Source organism: Papilio machaon, chromosome 2 (assembly GCF_912999745.1).
Source record: "Papilio machaon chromosome 2, ilPapMach1.1, whole genome shotgun sequence".
Lineage (NCBI taxonomy): Eukaryota > Metazoa > Arthropoda > Insecta > Lepidoptera > Papilionidae > Papilio > Papilio machaon.
In genome coordinates this window covers 6,779,439-6,799,056 of record NC_059987.1, presented here as the reverse complement: position 1 = coordinate 6,799,056, position 19,618 = coordinate 6,779,439, and the positions used below count along the sequence as shown (strand labels likewise).

General features: G+C 30.9%; 3 protein-coding genes across 10 annotated transcripts in view; 1 reads left to right on the top strand and 2 right to left on the bottom strand.

Moving 5' to 3' along the window:
- Window positions 1-9,224: 9,224 nt before the first annotated feature.
- On the bottom strand, window positions 9,225-11,115 carry LOC106714347 (odorant receptor 46a). The gene is made up of 5 exons (XM_014507380.2): window positions 10,343-11,115; window positions 9,864-9,963; window positions 9,613-9,714; window positions 9,384-9,539; window positions 9,225-9,293 (listed from the first exon to the last, which is right to left on the bottom strand). Exons 1-5 carry the CDS (start codon window positions 11,113-11,115, stop codon window positions 9,225-9,227), a joined length of 1,200 nt encoding a protein of 399 aa, XP_014362866.2.
- Window positions 11,116-12,636: 1,521 nt separating this feature from the next.
- On the top strand, window positions 12,637-16,583 carry LOC106714395 (queuine tRNA-ribosyltransferase accessory subunit 2). The gene is made up of 7 exons (XM_045681406.1): window positions 12,637-12,849; window positions 13,324-13,592; window positions 14,176-14,357; window positions 14,487-14,656; window positions 14,944-15,146; window positions 15,707-15,832; window positions 16,352-16,583. Exons 1-7 carry the CDS (start codon window positions 12,733-12,735, stop codon window positions 16,581-16,583), a joined length of 1,299 nt encoding a protein of 432 aa, XP_045537362.1. The 5' UTR covers window positions 12,637-12,732.
- Window positions 16,584-18,642: 2,059 nt separating this feature from the next.
- The window catches only part of LOC106714417 (low-density lipoprotein receptor), a 150,933-nt gene continuing 149,957 nt past the window's right edge, over window positions 18,643-19,618 (bottom strand). For all 8 annotated transcript variants that reach the window (XM_045682412.1, XM_045682424.1, XM_045682408.1 and 5 more), the window contains one exon: window positions 18,643-19,182. In XM_045682412.1, the coding sequence (XP_045538368.1) occupies window positions 19,138-19,182 (45 nt within the window). In that variant the 3' untranslated portion in view covers window positions 18,643-19,137. The remainder of the gene's footprint in view (window positions 19,183-19,618) is intronic.

The window sequence follows — 19,618 nt, the reverse complement described above, 5'->3', positions numbered from 1 at the left end:
AAGAAAAGGTAGGTAGGAATAAACAAAGAACACTCGGAGAAAGCTTTTGTTATAAAAGTTAATTAAGTGATGAGCGACGAGCGAGTCTAAGGAGTAACTCTCGTACACACTGTACATATATTATTACTTACGCGCTATCTTTGAATGCACTCAGAGCTCTTCAGGGCAGCGCTAATGAGCGCGACCATTACCTCTGTGTGTGTACCTTTAAAGTTTCACAGCAAAGGGACATATTAGATGCACGTACACACAAACATACGGAAGTACACTCACGAGACGAAGTTTGCCAACAATGTTACTAAAGTTTATAATTATCTTACTTCATATATATAGAATGCGAATAAATGTGTTTTCTTTACCTAACTAAATTTTTTTTTAATTAATAATTATTTATAATACCCTAGTTTTGAGTAACCATAGAAAAAGACAAAATTTGTATTTAACATGATTTAAAATCAGCAAAAAGTTGACAAAACTATGAATGTAAAATATTTGATTTCAAGAGTCTGAAGAATAAAAAACTATTTGACTTCATCTTTATACTATTACTTAAATAAAAAGATAATCAAACAAAAAAATTCATATGAAATCCAATATGCAAACTGATGGAAAAAACTTTAACCGTAAGTTATTTCGGGACGCGTATTCCAATAACGGTCTCCGCCTTGTATAATATCAATGAGTTATAAATTATCTTTTTTCTTTGAAACAAATACTTTTACATTATTCTGTCTATCGCACACTCGAGTAGACAGAAAAGCCACTATTCATAAGGTGATCTAACAGTTGAGAGTCGGTGTCGGAAAGATCTAGCTTGCTCATGGCACGATCAATGAAAAAGTTATTGCAGCACTATGATTACAATAGATTCTAGAAGAATTAGGACAGTACCTAGAATAGATGGTTTAACTGCAAGTCTGACTACCCTTATTACATACATTATTATGATTTTTGTCACATATTCGTCTTGTTACACTTTTACTTCGCATTTTTAAGTCTACAGACAATACCTCATTATTCTAGTTCATTCAGGATACTCGGATGCGTCAACGCATTAATACAATATGAAGTTTACACTACCGTACCTATTGTTACCTCAAGCTTATGACAGGTCTTCACAATAACATGACTTCGGGGAGCCTAGCACGATTAGCGAGAAACCAATCTTAACATCATCGACATCGTACTAGGCCCTCAGCACATTTTACCAATATTATAAATGCGAATATTTGGATGAATAGATGAATGTATGGATTTTTGTTTGAAGGTATCTCCGGAACGGCTTAACGGACCTTGCTAAAATTTGGCATAGATGTAGAGCATAGTATGGAAGAAGACATAGGCTACTAATAAAGTTTTGTTTTTATTTACGCACAGACGGATTTGCGGGCGACAACTAGTAATAGATAAAGATACCAAATACTTATATGTTTAAGAAATTGTTACTAGTGTTATTGAGCTACTAATTGTTATTTTGAAATAAGACTCAAAAGTCATTAATTATTTGTAATATTAAATATTCAAACGGTACGTAAAGCGACAGAAATATCATTGACAAAGACAATGTAGATGATAAATAAATAGACTTCACTTAATCGTTAAGAAACTTTGTAGCATAATCCAAGAACTTAATTCCGACGAAGAAATAACAGCAAGTATTTCAAAATGAAAAGGGAAATTCCGTAATTAGTGAAATGAAAATGTAAATTGAAAATGAGCGTAATTTTCAAGTAATCTTCTATTTAAAATGATTCCTCAGGATTCTTAGTATCTAAATGCAAATTTATTTGTTGTATTTCTTACATAGAATACCTTATTACGAACAAATTCATCAATGTTTAGGTTGAATTTGTTATGATCTCTACAAATCATACATATTTTTGGGATGAAATGTCTTTTCATATGCTTAAATAAAGACCACTTTAGCACAATATACTCATTATGTACCTGTAGTTAACAAAAGTTATGCAATGGAAGTACGAACTGCAAATCCCACGTGTTGTTGTCATAGCAACGGGCAACATTGGAACAGATACAGTTTGTCGAATAATAAGAGTCACTAAAACCGACTGAAACTTTACAGAAACTAGAGATTTATTTAAGTTACAATACTGTAGATATTAAGCTTAAAAATCATGCATCAAATTAAATAACAATAATTTCAACATTTTATTAAAATACTACAAGCTGACAAAACATTATTTTCATTGCCACAAATTGTATTGTTACTACTCTTGAGTAGTTTTAATAGTTTTAAAAACTTATTCAAGAGTAGTTGATATTTACTCGAATAAAAGTGGTAGACGATGGAACATCTGTAGTATAAATGGGTCGGCTCATCGTGAGCAATAAGCGACCACGACCACATATAAAATAGGCGTGAAGTGGAAGCAATTCTGCGTTTCGTCCGATGATTGCGGTGACGGAGGCCTAATTTTAGTCCTCTTCCCTTTCCCATCCTTTTCTCATAAAGGAAAGGATGGGGATTTGTCGGAGAAGGGGATGCATACTGAGGGGAAATTTTTCTTTCTGTGCGTCCCGTCCTCCGTTGAATAAAGGTAGGCAACGCATCTGCAATTGCGGATGACTATGGGTAGCGGTCGCTTCGCTAATCCAGCGAATCAGGTGGTCGCTTGCTTGTTTGTTACCATATGATATAAAAAAGAATCTTAATTGTCCTGACGGAGTTAACTATGACTTTTTGGAATATGTTTCTATGTAAACGTTTCGGCAAAGGAAACGCACGATAATAAATGTAAGACATGCAACAGTAATAATTGAAACCTATTTGAAATAGCGTAGAAATGAAAAACCTGATGTAGCGGACAATCCAACCTCTTGGACAAAAAGTAGAATGGCCGTGAATAATGTTCGGTCGTGAACCGAGGTAATGGACACCACTAAATATATCACCGGGTGACAAATAAATTACTTTTAAGGTCGTACAGCTCAGTAATATTACACATACTAAAGGAACGGCGCTGAAATAAAAGAAAGTTAATTTGGAACGATAAATTGTGTAATCGTAAATTAAATTGGGTTAAATAATAATTACATACAAAAATAGTTAATTATACTTACAATTAAATTATAAATAAAGAAAATGCGTTATTTACTTTTGACTTTCTTTGACAGTCTCTTTCTTTCTTATACGGTTATTAGAAGAATGTTTAATATTTCTACATATTTTCGCATTCCCAATTTTTTCTCTTATTGGCAGCGATATTCTCGAAACATTTTTGTATAATAGCAGACACAATAAAAGCTATATATTTATGCCTAAATAGTAATTTATTTTGCCTTGGAAATATTTAGTAGGGTCCATTAGTATCAGTAGTTCACGACCGGCCATTATTTATTGTCTTGTATATTAACTTTTCCATTACGGAATGTTGCAATACATTACGATATAATATACTTTGGGTATATACCTAAAGTTTATATGTGTATAAACTTTTATTAATGAAAAATTTACATTAAAAATAATATCACGTAACATGACTATGATGTCAACTATATTTCTAAGTAGGTTCAAGTAATATGAAAACTCTTAAATTGGAACACTACTAAAGCAGTTCAGTGCGGTGACATTACTTACATCTCTCAAAAATACATTTAAGAATTCTCCAATTAACATAAAACATCAATTAATATTGGGGGTATCACTAAATATTCATTTGTTAAGATGAACTGTTGTATTCCTTCTTTCTTTTGTTTTAAATCTGGACAAACTTTAGAAGCAATATGGCCGTAAGTCAACATTTAGTAAGAATTCAGTTGGCGGAAGTTCATAATTGTTTCTCTCACAACTCTTGTTATTCAAATGCTCCGGCAGCGAAGCATCGCTTTCAAAATTGCAAGAACGTTCTTTGTCATAATGAACACCCTCAGGGAAATTAATAAGCACAGAGAGGGGGTTATATCAACTTCTGTTTTAATATTACTAAAACGTACTTTTGAAATGTAATATAAGATTTTGAAATCCGTTTTTAAATACATTCAACGTATACATCATTTGAGTTGTCACAATGCGTCAGTTATCCTACTAGTTAACTTAAAATTGTTGAATACTTAAGGACGCGGCTTTACAGGAAACAAGTGTATTAAACAATTATTATTTAATAGCAGACGTCTACTGGTAACAATCATTTATCATCAGGTAGACCCGCTTACTAATTGCCTGCATTATGTTATTATGCATTATATTATATTTAGAAAAACTAACACCAAACGCGATACATACTGGTAACGAAATTTTGAGTGTGATTAGAGTTGTGTGGTGATAGAGCGGGGTAGTGCTAAGTGAGGTTCACATTAGCGCCGCGCCGGAGGCAACCGGCGTCGTTTCCTACAAACGTTTACGTTAGCAACGCTATCTAATTTACCATTGTTAATTACACACTGTAATACTAGTTGATAGCTGCTACTTCGTCTGCATGACATGAAAAATAAAACTGAGTTTAAAAGAATTATTGAGCAATTATAAAAAAAAGCTCAAACAACTCTATCCTACAAGAACTTAAATTTTTCGATATAAATGTTAGTATGTGCTATTCTAGACTATAATCTATATTTGAGCTAAATCATTCAGATCATTAAGCCGTTCTTAAATTACCCTGTAACAAACATCTATACACTCAAACATTCACATCCAACTTATATAATATATTATTATAATAATTAATATGTTATTATAATAATATATTAATTATATTTTCAAATAATTTTCAACTTCAAAAAATAACTTTCTGTCCTATTTCCAACAATAGTTGACAACATAACTCTTATTATTCTTTTATAAAGTCACCGAGATTAAAGTTAATATTTAAAATTTACAACTTAAGATTTGTGATTAACCTAGAACGGAGTAAAGAAACAATGGAGGGTAAGAAATGAGGAGGGAACAATGAAAACGTAACGAGGTCCCGAAGGCGCCCTCTATCTAAAGAATTTAAGAATCGTCTATATAAACAATTCAAGTTAAACTGTAATTAGTAAAGACCTATTAATTTTAAATATAAATTGTTCGATCAAATATTAAAGCACTAAGTACAGTTTATAAGGGTGTAGTGTTTTTCGCGCGTATGTAATTTTGATTTTATGTATGTGGGTTTGAACGTAAGGAATAAAATTCTAAAATAGTGAAAAATAAGTTCGTATCTCACGAGCTATAATTTATTTTTCATTGCTAAATATTTTTTGATGCTATCGAGTATATTCTAAAACCTGAAAGTGATAGTTAAACTAAATAAACCTCATTGGTTTATATGGTTTAAGTTAAAATATTCGTTTTTAAAAGCAGCTAATAGATGGTGGTATCTCATTCATTATAGCCTCAGTCATTTTTTTTTTAATATTAGGTCATGTATAAATTCGTTTAGGTAAATCTACATTCTACATTAAGTAAATGCTTTAGTTATCAATAAACTGCTCTCAGTGTAGCAATAAGTTAATATTTTTATGTACAGTAAACAAAAGGAGTTAACAAAGAAATTAATTTTAAATTCTTCATATTATGTAGCTTTCATGATATAAAACTTAATTGTCACCTAATTTATACTTTCTTAATTAAGTACAGTGAACATTTTGTAGCAAATGGTCTACAAAAGGGACAAACTAGATCATTTAATTTTAACGCAGTCATGGTACGCACCCCAAAGCGACTGTTTTGTACTTATATCCTTAGGGCTGTTCCTCCATTATTAATTTTCATGACATTACCTAGCATTGCACTCTGAAAGGGGTAACTTTTGCAGCCCCAGGGTCAAAAATTAGCTATTCACGAGGGTTGACTATAATCATTAATTTGCAATGTAAATATGTAAACATATCGTAGTCATTTTTTATTGAAATAAAAGAGCATTATTAGGATTCAACTGATATGACTTTCAGTACAAAATTTTTTATTAAAGCAAATTTTCTGGTATCATAAACGACCATAGCAAGTAATTTATTTAATTGTTTACACTCATGAGAGTACATTTGGTTTATCCAAAAGAGAACACAAAATAAGGGTGCAGGAATACAGAAACAAAGCTGTTTGTCATAATATCACAATAACAGCTTGTCAAATAAAAATGTAAAAAGCAAACACAAAAGCGTCATCCGTGTATTTTCATAAAGCTGTATTATTTACACCCAGAAAGTATTTTCCGTGAGCGGCAACACATAATGCATTGTTTTTTTTACAAAAGGGAAAATATTTTAGCTCTCTACAAAGGCAGCTCATTATAGTAAGCCTTCCTTGACTCGCGTACGCGTTAGCGCATTAATATCGTATGCAGTTTGTGCAAACGACCAAAGATACGAGACACGTTTGTAACAAGGTTTTTTGCAATTTACTCATAAACTACGTGTTAGCACGTGTTGTTTTTTCCAGATATAACCAACATTTTCTATTGTGCCGTAATGTCAATAATAACTTTTTTAATCTCTACTCTCATTAATCGACTGATATGACTTTATAATTTTGCACTGCCATTTGTTTTTACATCTTCAACACATATAAATTTCATCGATGGTTTCCAGTCCTTACTAACTAACTAGTAACTTAAATCTCCTCCCTGCTATTCACTATTACTGCAATCATTTTATTTTTAACAATCACTTTTATTATGGCTGAAATTAAATTTAAATCCTAATATTATTATGTGGGATGTTATTTTAGATAGATACTGTTTGGTATGCATTAACTAAGACAGCGGTGAGCAAAGCGATTGAAACATAATCCTTTGGGTTTGCAACGTTGTCCACTCATTGTAACTGCACATGTCCTTCATCTCCCAAACATATGAATATATACCATTTAAATGTTAGATTAAGCGAATTGATTTCGAAAATTAAATATTGAATAACAAATAAAGATTTATCGTGGAAAATAGTTAATCAAGAACTTAGATTATCTTTCATCACTAAACGCCTAGTCCACTCGGTACCGCCCCGCCAAAACATGCGGGCCCTAACGACTAACTAAAACGGTTTTCACATGCGAGCGCTATGGAATAATGAAACTGCTCCCTAACGTTTTGATAACTTTATCCTGCTCAATCGGCGACATCAAAACGGTGGCGTGGCGACGGAGAGTGAACGCCGCGACGATCGCGAGGCGAGATTGTGGGCGTGAAGTGAAGCAATGCGCATTAACTCTTAAAAATTTCAATTGAAAGTTAACAATGCCTTATTTTTAAGGTTTTTACCCGACTGAAAAGTTGATATTTTTAGTTGGTTCAGTTCAGTGGTACATTTTCAGTTTAACACATGTCGATATCGTATGTGTGTCAAGAATATTTTAATAAATATGGGACACACTACCTAAAAATGTTTAGCTTAGTGTAATTTAAAAATATTCTTCCTTATCCCGCTTGGTCAACTAAAAGCTTTTTATAATTCGTACATTAAGGCAGTAACGCTTTTAGTGTGTAGTGATAAATCTCAGTTATAGAACAAAGTTTGCTAATAATGAACTTCGCTGTTCTTGCATAATATTGTTTCAAGTATTATATAAACTCGAGATACCCATCTTCGTAGTAACCTATTAGGCTAAACAAAACTTACTTGTTTTCAGAAAGGTTAAAGTTCGTGACCTTTAAGTCGTCTGCAATGGATTAAATAAAAATCCAACGATAATTTATTTTCCAATAGAGAAATTTAATTCCTTAGAGAAACAAATGAATAAAATTTTGTTTTATAGGAATATGATCTTATTTCCATAATTAAAAAGCTAATACAAATTAATTACTACTATTTCTGAATGATATGCGATAAGTACAAGCCTCGATGCATTAAAATCTAATAAACTTGATAAACAACCATTTTTCTATCATCTACATTTTCGTCTATCTAACAAGAGTAGAGCATCAACCCCAAGTGGGCCGAAAATTTCGTCTACCTACGAAATTATATTCAGCTTGAATTGAATCATATAACATCTGCTGGCTCATCCTAGCTTATCAATGAAGTTTCTATAGTACAGGTAGTACTAACCTCTGTTGTTACCAACTGTAAACGGGAAAAGACCGTGCAATTCAAGCGAAGTACACAATACATCTTCATAAGTAATAATTTATGTTTTCTTGGCAAATATCAATCGGTTTTATTGTTATTTAAAACCGTCATATTATGTATGCGGTGTTCCTGACACGTGTTTGACGCGACGTAAATTTCTTGACACCACTAGACGTACCCTTTTAGCTTCACAAATATTTAACTCGTCGACATACTCTCATAAATATTGGGTAACATGTTAAGTTGAAATTATTATTATTTTAACTTCAACGTAAACTTTGACTTTACCAAATATGTCTCAAAGAAGTAAAATATGTATTTATGCTAATCAGTTATTTTTTAATTATTTAATAACAGCAGGTTGCATTATTTTTAACAATTAAATAATACGTGTTATCTTTTAATGAGTTATTAAGCTTTTATTTAAAGTTTTAAAAAATATTTTAAAACCTTTTTAAATATTATATTGGGTAAGGCCTTTTTATATTCTCAAATGAAAATATTTAAAATGCAACATTTTGTCCTATTTTAACTGAAATATAAGTCTTACGTAAACAATGGAAATGAACTTTTTAATTACCTCGTATACATATTTCATGACAAAGAACACTAATGAAAAGGCTAGAGGTAAAAACGAAAATTATTTAAATTTCAATTTCTTGTAGATTATATCTGAAACAATATGGTTGAAAAATGGGAGCAAATACGTGTTCATATGTGAGATCTGACAGATCAATTTAGGAAAAACTACCACAGCAGTAAACATTATGACATAGTATGAAAAAAGTAGAACAATAAGTACTTTTAACATTCAGAGGTCGTAGATTTCATTACAGTTGATGAATTTGCCGTCGAAGACAAACCGAGTAGTGAGCAATTAGCGGGCGTAGGTCACCGCGACAAAAGAACACTTCGTTTCACTTAATTAAAAAGAAGGCTAGTCTAGTGAGTGCCCGTCAAGAAATATTGCCACTCTAAACATGGCCGACTGGATCTAATGGCCTTCTGCTAAAACGTGATATTATTATGTGAATTTTCCATATAATTTTTAAAGATTACGTGTCCGGTGGTTAATCATTAAAATATCTCAAGCGTATCTGGAAATATCAAATCAACGTCTTGGCAAACTGATATATTTGATAGATTCAGTTTTTTTATTCCTTGATATAAATATGTAACTTAATTAACAATTGATTTAATTTTACACGTTATGTTGCGATTTAATTTTGACTTTCCCTCGCTTGCAAGTTTCTTAATAATGTGAAAAATGAGTATGCAGAATTCATTATCTGGAAAAAAAATATTATAATTATCTCTATATATTTTTTTAAATATGTTACGTCAGTCAAAGATCACAATTACTCATACATTTGACTTACCGATGAAAAAGTCAATAAGGACAGTGTAAACATCTTTCCACCTGTAATTGATATCGGTCTGTTTGTCCTTTCAACGAACAATCGGAGGCTGCTTTTGAATTTGCGTGATCTAGGTGTCCAATCACAACTGTAGATAGCTTTACTTAGAAGACAGCTCTGTTAAATAATTAAAAATAAATTAAAAAGTGTTCATTGTTCTATAATGCCAGTGCAGTAACACATTTCATACTTTTTCCATTATTCTGGTTCCAAACCAACATGGCACCATTATTTGTATTACCATAATAAACATATAAGTTGCAAGAAAAATGTAATATTCCTTTGTAGCAGGCTGAAACATTAGAGTATTTCGTAAAGTAATTAGGTAATTAGATGCAGTTCAAAATTGTGTGAACTTGAGACTCCTAACTCTCGATTAATTGTTAATTACTGTTTTATTTAAATAAACTAATAGTTATGTTATAATTTAGCTTTACTTACCAATGTAAATCTAAACAAGCACACACATATAATAGACGAAGCCATACTGAATTGAAATAATAACGTGATGTTGAAGGTATCTTGGATGAGACTACAAAATCTAAGAGAAATCTTGAAACATTAGAAATTTTATATTTAAATCGATATATATCGATATATCGATATCGAGCTGCTTTGTGCGAAATATTAATAATAAAATAATTTCTAAACTTATTATTGTTCTACCTAATCTTACTTCACACTAATATTATAAATGCGAAAGTTTCGATGCATGGATGTTTTTTTACTACATATCACTAAAACAGCTTTACGGGTTTCAATGGAATTTGGAACAGACGTAGAACGTGGTCTGGAAGAACACACAGGCTACTTACTATTTTTTTTAATCCATGAAGACGAAGTCGCGGGCAAACTAGTATTCTATCATTTAAAGTAGTTTATGAATAGATATGTTATGAACAAATAATTAATGGACTTACTTGTATAATTCATCGTAATGTACGATAGCTTGATTAAAACTTTTAATAATGTTATTTTCATATTGATCTCTATGAACATTATTTTCGCAAGTTACATTTTTGGGTGTATCAGTTAGACTAGAAAGTTTTTCATTTAAAATATCTAATTGAGCAATAACTAATATCATTAATCCCAAGAAAAATGTATCAATATTTAGGTTGGCAAGCATATGAAAATGAATTCCGATACTTTGATATAAATACAGTGAATAGATAAATCTTTCCTTAATCTCCATTGGTAGGAAGTTATAGCTGCATATGGGAAATTCTGCTACATTTTCCAAAACCACGTGAGTTATAAAAAAAGATATAATGTGCGAAAGATAAGAAGTAAAAGATACAACTGCGACTATCTTCCAATATACAATATTAAACTTCTTTGCATCGTTCAGTATCTTAATTCCGCTATCACTCATCGGTTCAAAAATCGAACTCTCTAAGACTTCTAGAATTTTCCTGATATTCTTGCGAAAAAACAGAAATGTTAACACTTTCGTTGTTACAGAGATCTCAGTGAAATAAAAGATCATTTCTTCGATAAAAGCATCCAATTGAGATGGCAAGAAATAAAAATTGACAGTCAGTAATATATCGTAAAAGATAATGAAAAGTAATAAAAACATTTTAGAATACAAATTGTGAATAAATTTTATATTACGATAAGGATATATCCCTAAAACTTTCCAGAATTTCATGTTAATATTAAAACAATCAATTTGCTTAAAAATCTGCATTTATAGAAACAATTGCTTTTACTTAGAAGACAAAATGTACTGAATATTTGCGCGCAGCGAAAAAACATGCTTTATATTGATTCAAACTACAAAGAAATTGCTTTGACTTGTTATTAACAGCAGCAAAACGTACATATCTAATTAAAGGAACATAATATAAAGAACAAGTACGATAGAATTCTCAAGGATTAAATTAACTACAATTTATCTTTTCAAGTGTAAAACTATCAAACTGGTATGTAAGAACCAACAATGAAGGAATTTTATTATTAGTCGTACATACAGAAAAAATGCTTTGTAATACTCAAGGCGGTCAAAATAATGGTGGTCTACGACTAGGTCTACACCTACGTCTATGCTACGTCTTTGGCTACGTCATTAGTTACTAAGGTGTCAAAAGTGTCCTACTTTACATTTAAATTTTTATATTCATAACTAACTAGAAATTTAAAACTTAGCGAACTAATTAAACGCTAAATGTCAATATTATAAGTTCTCTGAATAATAACAAATCATACTTCTTACTAATATTATAAATGCGAATGTTTAGATGGATGGATGGATGTTTGTTTGAATGTATCTCCAGAACGGCTCAATACAACGGATCTTGAAGAAATTTGGCACAGATGTAGATCATAATCTGGAAAAACACATAAGCTACTTATTACGATTTTTTTATTCCGCGCGCACGAAGTCGCGGGAGACAGCTAATAATATAATAAATATAAGCAAAGGTTGTGAAGGGGAAATGGATTTGTTTGAAGACGCAACGTAATATAGGGAAGGTAAATATTCTCTTGCTGTTTGTTTCCTCCTACGTCTATTAAAGGTCCGCATCTGCCATTGCGGGTGTCAATGGGAAGCGGTCGCTTCGCTATTTTGGCACATTCAGGTGGGCGCTTGCTCTCTTGCTACCATATTAATTAACCATTAATTAATGCTATTAATTTAAATAATCTTGAAAATCTTTTTTTTTTACTTGATACAAAACACAATAACACTTGATAACATTTTTGGATTAACGATACGATAAAAAAGTAAATATTATCAGTAATTTAGACCGTACTAAAACGTTAAACCATTATTTAATGCAACGACTGTGGCAACAGTACACAAAGTTCCTGAGTTTATCAAAATTGCGAAGGTAAACTTTTAATAGAAAGTTTCAAAACATTTTCCATAAATCACATTAAAGCATACGAGCTTGAAATAATTTAGTGTTAAATAATTTTTTTAAATCTATGTATCTTGTCTTTCACGAGCCTATTTTTTTCTTACCGTGGGCTTTCACTGCCGACCTTTCTTACGACTATGTTAGCTGAGTATTTACGATAAATTGATAGAGATAACAAATTTTAACAAGTATGGATCCGGCGATAGAAACGCAAACTAAATTTCAGTAAGTATGTTTTATTTCGTTTGCTTTCAACTTCCAAAAAAACATTTTAATTCGTAACCATCACAATCAAATCTATGATCATGAACATAAATTCTTATCTATTATTGTGACTTGACAGCTAACTGAAGTTTGAACTGCTGTGATTTATTTAGGTTATTTGAAGCGCGGGTATAATAAAATCAATCATAATATTATCTATTTCTGTACAATCTTCCAAAATGAGATTTATCATAAAAAACTCAAGCACTGGCTGTGAACGTGTGGGGATTTTAACGGAGTTCTTCAAAAAGACATCAGCTGTGATAGAAACTCCAACAGCGGCATTACTTACTCAGGTTTAATTTTATGTTTTATTCAGTAAATTATAGTATAAACATAAGTTTTATGACTAGCGATAGTACTTTTAAAAGACGGAGTGGTACAAATACTTTTAATACATTGTATTAGTGTTTGTTACTATGTCCAATGGTGTGCACAAGCATGTCTATAATATTAGTAATCTTCAAACTTGAAACAGAAACTTAATTCCATTCTGAATATATTAAACAGGACCCTTTGAAAGTAGTGCAATAAAGTGGTAATTAAATATACTGTAGAATATAAAATCTGCCTAAAATACTTATTCTTCCTTGTTTCCTCCAGAATGTGGTAATTTTTTTATTCAATTTGAGTCTTTGGCCTTAGTTATTCCTTCTTGTTCAATTAATACTTTGCTCCCTTATTATTATTTTGTGTAAGACAATATTGTTGTGTAAAAATGATGTCCCTATGAAACCATGTCTACGATATAAATTCCTTACTAATTTCAGGGTGGCAGTGTTGTACATCTGACAGCAGAAGTATTATCCAAAGTGTGTCCTAATCCACATCTCTTGTGGGTGCCTTTATCTAACTCTGTACATTTAGAGCATGGCTTGAAAGCACAGGGTGAAGGTGTAGCCAAGTTTGTAGGCTTACAAGATCATTTTACTTGTGTAACTTTACAAAATATGAATGAAACAACACCCTCAGGACATTTTGAGAATGATAAAGTACCTTTGTGGACAAAGCATGGAAAGAAAATGTTAACAGCTGACAGGTGATTGCATGTTTATTTATCTACACTCTAATGCACCAGCCTTAGCATTTTCCTAAAAATAATTATATGAAGCAGAAATAAATTAATAACAAATAATCAAAAATATATTAGTGCCATCCAAACTTTTAAAACTTTGCATCAGTGTTTGCTGATTTCCAATTTCATATGTTCATTTATCAAATGTTTTTATGGTAAAAAGAAAAAAATTGTAAAGCAACCTTCACATATTGAAGGAAATTCAAAGATACGTGTGAGGTCAACAACCCTCCCACTGGGCCGGCATGTTGACTGTGGCCTAGTCACCCCTAACTTTTTTTTATATGTTAAATCAGCCAGTGCTTATCCACAATCCAGTGTGATGTTAACTTGATTAGCCTCAGTGGGGAGATATGAGGTCACAATGTCTAAAGTTGCTGGCTTGGAATATTGCTTAAGACGTGGCACAAAAACTAAAGTTTTAATCTTATACTACTACATGAATTATCAAGAAATAATTTTGTAATTATAAGCACTTTGCCTAGTTTAGAAACTTGAATTAATATTAGTTAAATTTTAATGTCCAGTTCAACCAAAAAAATTACAGATATATGGATCTAATGGAAGTGTTCAAACCAGACATAATTTTGGCGATTGCAGATGGTCGTACATCACTCGCTGAGGGCTCCAAAAGAATATTCAAATCCATTGAAAGAACTGGCAATATGTTGCATGTATGTGTGAAGAGATATAAAGAATCCAAAGAGCTGCAGAGCAGTTGTCTTGTAGGTTTGTAATATTTTAAACTGATTTCAACATTAAACAATATCATGTAAGCATTAACTTTCATAAGTCATTGTCATGAAAATCTGTTTTTTGTTCTACTGATATTTTAAATCACTGATATTAACTTTCCAGGTGTTGTAGTTGGTGGTGGAGTACCAGAAAAATGTGATATAAGTATAGAACATATTCTGAAGCATAAAGATGTACTCGGTGGAGTAGCCATTTCGGGCCTGACAGATGGAAGTGAAGAGTTTTCAATGGATCATTTGAAACCATTGACAGAAATATTCAAGAGGGTTGGGGTAAGTTTGTGTAAATTGTTTTTTCGCAAGTTTTTGAAAACTGAAAATAAATGGCTAACATGGATATGTCAGATGTCAGTACAAACTAGTTTTGAGCACATCGGGGGCTCTTTTTAGGGCTCATTCACTACTACTAACTCCGTAAGTGAGTTTATATTATTTTGCGAATTTCAGAGTGACAGTGAACATGTTGAGTTTATATAAATTTCGCATGAAAGTTTAAATAATTTAAAGCAATTTATTCGACTGAGATTTAATTTATACAATAGTCTTTTACTTATTTTCAGGATGCTATTCCCAAAGAACTGTTGCATGTTGTTGAAGGATGTTGGAATCCTGCTGTCATACTAACTGCCGTGGAATGTGGTTGGGATTTGTTTGACGGTTCATATGCTGTTAAATTGACAAACTTAGGCCATGCGTTGACACTTAATTTTGATGTGACAAGTGATACTAATAATCCTTACTTGCTTGACCTTAATGATGAATGGTGAGTTGAATAAATCAAATTTTCAGTACTTTTTATTTTATATATAATATTTATTATATAAATAGTATTGAATGTTATTTTATATTTGAAAAAATCTATCTCTCAATTAATGAATTCTTATTTTTTTATTAACATTTAATAAAAATGATTTATGATGATAACAATTTGATGGAATACTGTAAAATTATGTTCATCATCAACCTGCGCTATGACCCTATGGAGGGTCGGAACAGTATGTACTACTCCTCCATACATCTCTATCAGCCGTCATATCTGAATTTACCCCCTTCTTACGCATATCCTCTTTCACACAATCCATCCATACTTTCTTTGGTCTTCCTCTACATTTATAGTCATCCACATTCAATCTCATTACTTTTTCATTTTATTTTTTTACTGTAAAGTTATGTTAATTGTTAATTAACAATTTTTTTTTACATTGTAAATATAAATTAACTTTAATCGTTCATTAAGTTTGTAAATGTGTTTTACAACAAAACTAAAATGGCATAAACCACTTGTGTCTTAAGCAGATCACTTTTGACTTTTTTTTTTTACAGTTACAAAGACCAATTTGTTCCAATACTGGATGGCTGCGAATGTCTTGCTTGTAAAAAGCATACTCGTGCATATATCCGCCATCTTCTTAACACAAAAGAAATGTTGTCCTCTGTCTTACTAAGCATGTAAGTTACATATCACACTTAAATTGTTTAATATTATTTTAATAGAATATAAAATCTAGTTAAGTATAAGGCCATTAATGTATGTCTTTTTTATAATAACTAGTATTGTATAAATGATTACAATGAAACCAAGCGAGAGTCCAAGGAATGTTTTTCTCGCTTTAAAGGTTTCTCTCTTGTGGAACAATTTCTCTCACTTATCCAGGTTTCACTGTATTTTAAAAGACCTGTGCTCTAATTCGAATGCTATAATGTTGTCATTAGCTCACAGTTTTGTAAGCTTTGTTTTATTATAAAGGTACTAGCTGTCGCCCGCGACTCCGTCCGCGCGCAGTTAAAAAAAACTAAATGGGGGAGGGGGTTGTGAAAAATAGATGTTGTCCGATTCTCAGACCTACTGAATATGCTCACAAAATTTCATGAGAATCGGTCAAGCCGTTTCGGAGGAGTTCAAGTTCGAACCACGTGACACGAGAATTTTATATATAAGATATATTTTTTTTTTTTTGTTAATTTCAGACATAATTTACATCATTTCGACCAGATGTTCTACCATGCTCGTCAACACATTCTCTCCAACACATTTAATGTTTACAAGAAACATATTATCAAACAATATGAATCATATAAGAACTTGCAAGTAAACTCTGAGTCTATCAACTCAGTGAAACAAAGTCCTCATGTCAAGAAATCTAGATTAAATGAAGAAGTAAGCAATTATACATATACAAATAGTAATTATAGTACCTAATAGTTGTTAACTGCATTTATGTAGAGTTTGGAACTATAACATTGCAAATTATTATGTTACAGTAGAACTTTCAATGTAGTTTGACACAAAAGTACAATGCTGAGAATGATGTTTGAAAAGTTGCATTTTTTTCAAATTTAATTTGAAATTGAACTTCGACATAATGGAAAATCTTCAATTTGTATGAGTTTTGGGATTTTTTTTCGACTTGTTTGTAAGGATTATAGGTTAAAAGGGTTTTTTAATCTGTTGATCGCGATCATTTTTTGGGGGTCTTGATCATGAGGCCTTCACAAATTCGCCAAGGTTATGCTTTCGTTGCTAAACAGTAATGGCGATAAGTTATTCAACCGTTTGTCGATATTTTTTTTTTATATAAGGGCATATTAAAAATAATGTTTCCTAAACATACAAGGTCTCAGTTAAGAGATTTCCAATATGATATGCTATTTAGAGTACAAAAACTGATTATAAGATTGTCACCGGGAGTAAATTTTTGAGTAGAGTTAACTTCAAATTATTGTCATTTATTTAGAAGGAGTTTTACTTGTAAGTATAAAAATTGTTCTTTAGTATTATTACATTTCCAAAGTTTTTTTTTTTCTTAAAAAGAAATAAAAATGTGTTTGTAACATTTTTTGACTATTTTTATGAAGGATAGTAGCAAATTTGAAGCTTTTTCGTACTAATTAGTAATTAGTTGTTACAAATTTGTATGTATATTGTGTACTTTAGATATATAAGACTTGCGCAGTGATAAAACATCTTAAGAAGTTTAGTTGTACCTATTGTATTTAAACTTATTAAATTCTGCGATAGCTAGTAATTATTATATGAATTTAAGTATGCTAATATTTAGTTACAAATTCAAAAATATAGGTCCAATGTGCTGTGCGTAGACTTTAGTTAGATAATTTTCTCGATTTTCATTAAAGAGCGAGTGACAAAATTGTGTTTTTAAATAAAGCTTTATCCTTCCAAATTTTCTGTGCCGTTTTTTAATAAATACAGTGAATCTTAGCATCAGGCAACCATTTTTTTTAGTTTTACCATTCTTCCATACATTTTTTATACCAATATTATAAGGAGGAATGATTGAATTATTTTCATTGAAGAGGCTCAGAAACTGAACCAATTTGAAAAATTCTTTCACTGTTTGGAAGCAAACATTGTCTTGTCTCAGATGACGAGTTTTTTTTTACATTTAGACCCGACGAAGTCGCAGGCAATTGCTAGTGTTGAATTACTTGTTTAATGATATATAAAATACATGAACCATACACCATTTTTATCGTAGTTGTTTAGGGATATTTAAGTAAAAAAAAACTGCATAACACATTTTACATAATTATATTAATGATAATATTTACACAATAGTTGAGTGACCACACTTATTGAGCTACGTATATCGTATGAAATGTGCATCAAATATTAAATGTATATAATAATTGTAATATGTTACCGAATATATCTATATTTTGATAGATTAAGAGGATTTGGCAGGATTTTGCTCGATTAAATTACATACTGATTCAAAAGCAACCGTTACATATAGAATATATTGTTGGATAGCAAAACACAACCTTTACATAAAATATATAAACATTTAAAACTGTAGTATATAATAATAAATCTCTTTAAAAGTATAATGAAATAAATACAATTCGCGCCATTTTACCTTCATGACTTATTAAATACCACAAACTCCTACGATATTTTTTAAAAGACATCAATTTGTTGGCGAATTTAATTTGGCACAGATGAAATTATAACATCAAAGTCTACCTCTCTAACATTCATAAGCCAATTTAAAATATACATTTTAAAGCCGTAATAAATAATACAATCGAACACATAGCGAAATAAATATAATTTTTTCTACATAATTTAAGTGTATAATACATCCGATGATATATTTTTGTGTATATTCAATTAAATTTCATCTAATAAGTACATTTTATCTACAATGAATACAAAATAAATATTCGAATTTATAATTTCGATTAGCACATATTCAATTAAATAAAAATTGAATACAAAAATTGTATAATTAAAAAAAAGCATCATTGTAACTGCAATAAATTCATTGCTCTTATCTATTCTATTCACAGTCTACAAATGAAAATATATCACATCTACTGAATGTGCGATATCAAAGCTAACTTCAATTGTACGTATATCGAACACTAAGAAGACGATCAAATTTTGACAGCTGTGACGGTCGCCATTTTGAAATCCATAATATTTACGACACAAACTTAACAGTCTGACAGACTTATCTGTAAAGTGGCGAAAAATGAAACTAAATCTTTAGTATTAAATTTCAAAGGATTGCGACAGTGGCGCCACTTGACAGATAAATCAATCTTTTTTAGTTGCCATGTACTTTTCTATACTTTCTAATACTAAAGCTAAAATTTCTTCTGGGTTAAGCACTTTAAACATTGGCATGTTACATTCACTGGTTCAATCACATTTCCAGTACTAACACAATGTCCTTTGTTTTCTTTTCACATTTAATGATATTATTATAAACTGAGTGCCGGATCTTGCACTATACATACTCGTTTGTACCGGGAGTATTAAGAGGTTCTTGTGCCTGAAAAGAAAAAAAAAATTAGCATTTTTCTCGTATTATTTTTTTATCTGCTAAAGAGCACGACTACAAAAATGTAATTTATAGATGAACATTTTGTATATTATTATCTACTCTACTCTTTCGTTTTTTGTTAGCTTTGTTCCTTGTTATTTGTGTTGAAAACTACATTTATTGTCGTAATTATACTTACCATAAAAATACTCGCATGGATATGCGTGAAAAGTAAAAAATATTACAAATACGATCGCAATTGACAAAATCAACAGCTATCCAAAAGGGAATATTTACAGCTTTACACTAAATTTTAATATAATTAATATTTGGCAACTATCTCATTTAATACTGATACGGTAAAAATGTTGGCACATTCATTTCGCCACAATACTTAAACACTAAACGAAAATATTCTCTATAAATATCTTAAAACGATCCCTAA

Coding starts and splice junctions, on each gene's coding strand:
- LOC106714347 (XM_014507380.2), bottom strand. CDS start 11,115: ATGCAGATTTTTAAGCAAATTGATTGTTTTAATATTAACATGAAATTC. Junction 9,715..9,863: donor GCTTGTTTAGATTTACATTG/GTAAGTAAAGCT, acceptor CTAATGTTTCAG/CCTGCTACAAAGGAATATTA. Junction 9,294..9,383: donor CCTTATTGACTTTTTCATCG/GTAAGTCAAATG, acceptor TTTTTTTTCCAG/ATAATGAATTCTGCATACTC.
- LOC106714395 (XM_045681406.1), top strand. CDS start 12,733: ATGAGATTTATCATAAAAAACTCAAGCACTGGCTGTGAACGTGTGGGG. Junction 14,657..14,943: donor AAATATTCAAGAGGGTTGGG/GTAAGTTTGTGT, acceptor ACTTATTTTCAG/GATGCTATTCCCAAAGAACT. Junction 15,147..15,706: donor CTTGACCTTAATGATGAATG/GTGAGTTGAATA, acceptor TTTTTTTTACAG/TTACAAAGACCAATTTGTTC.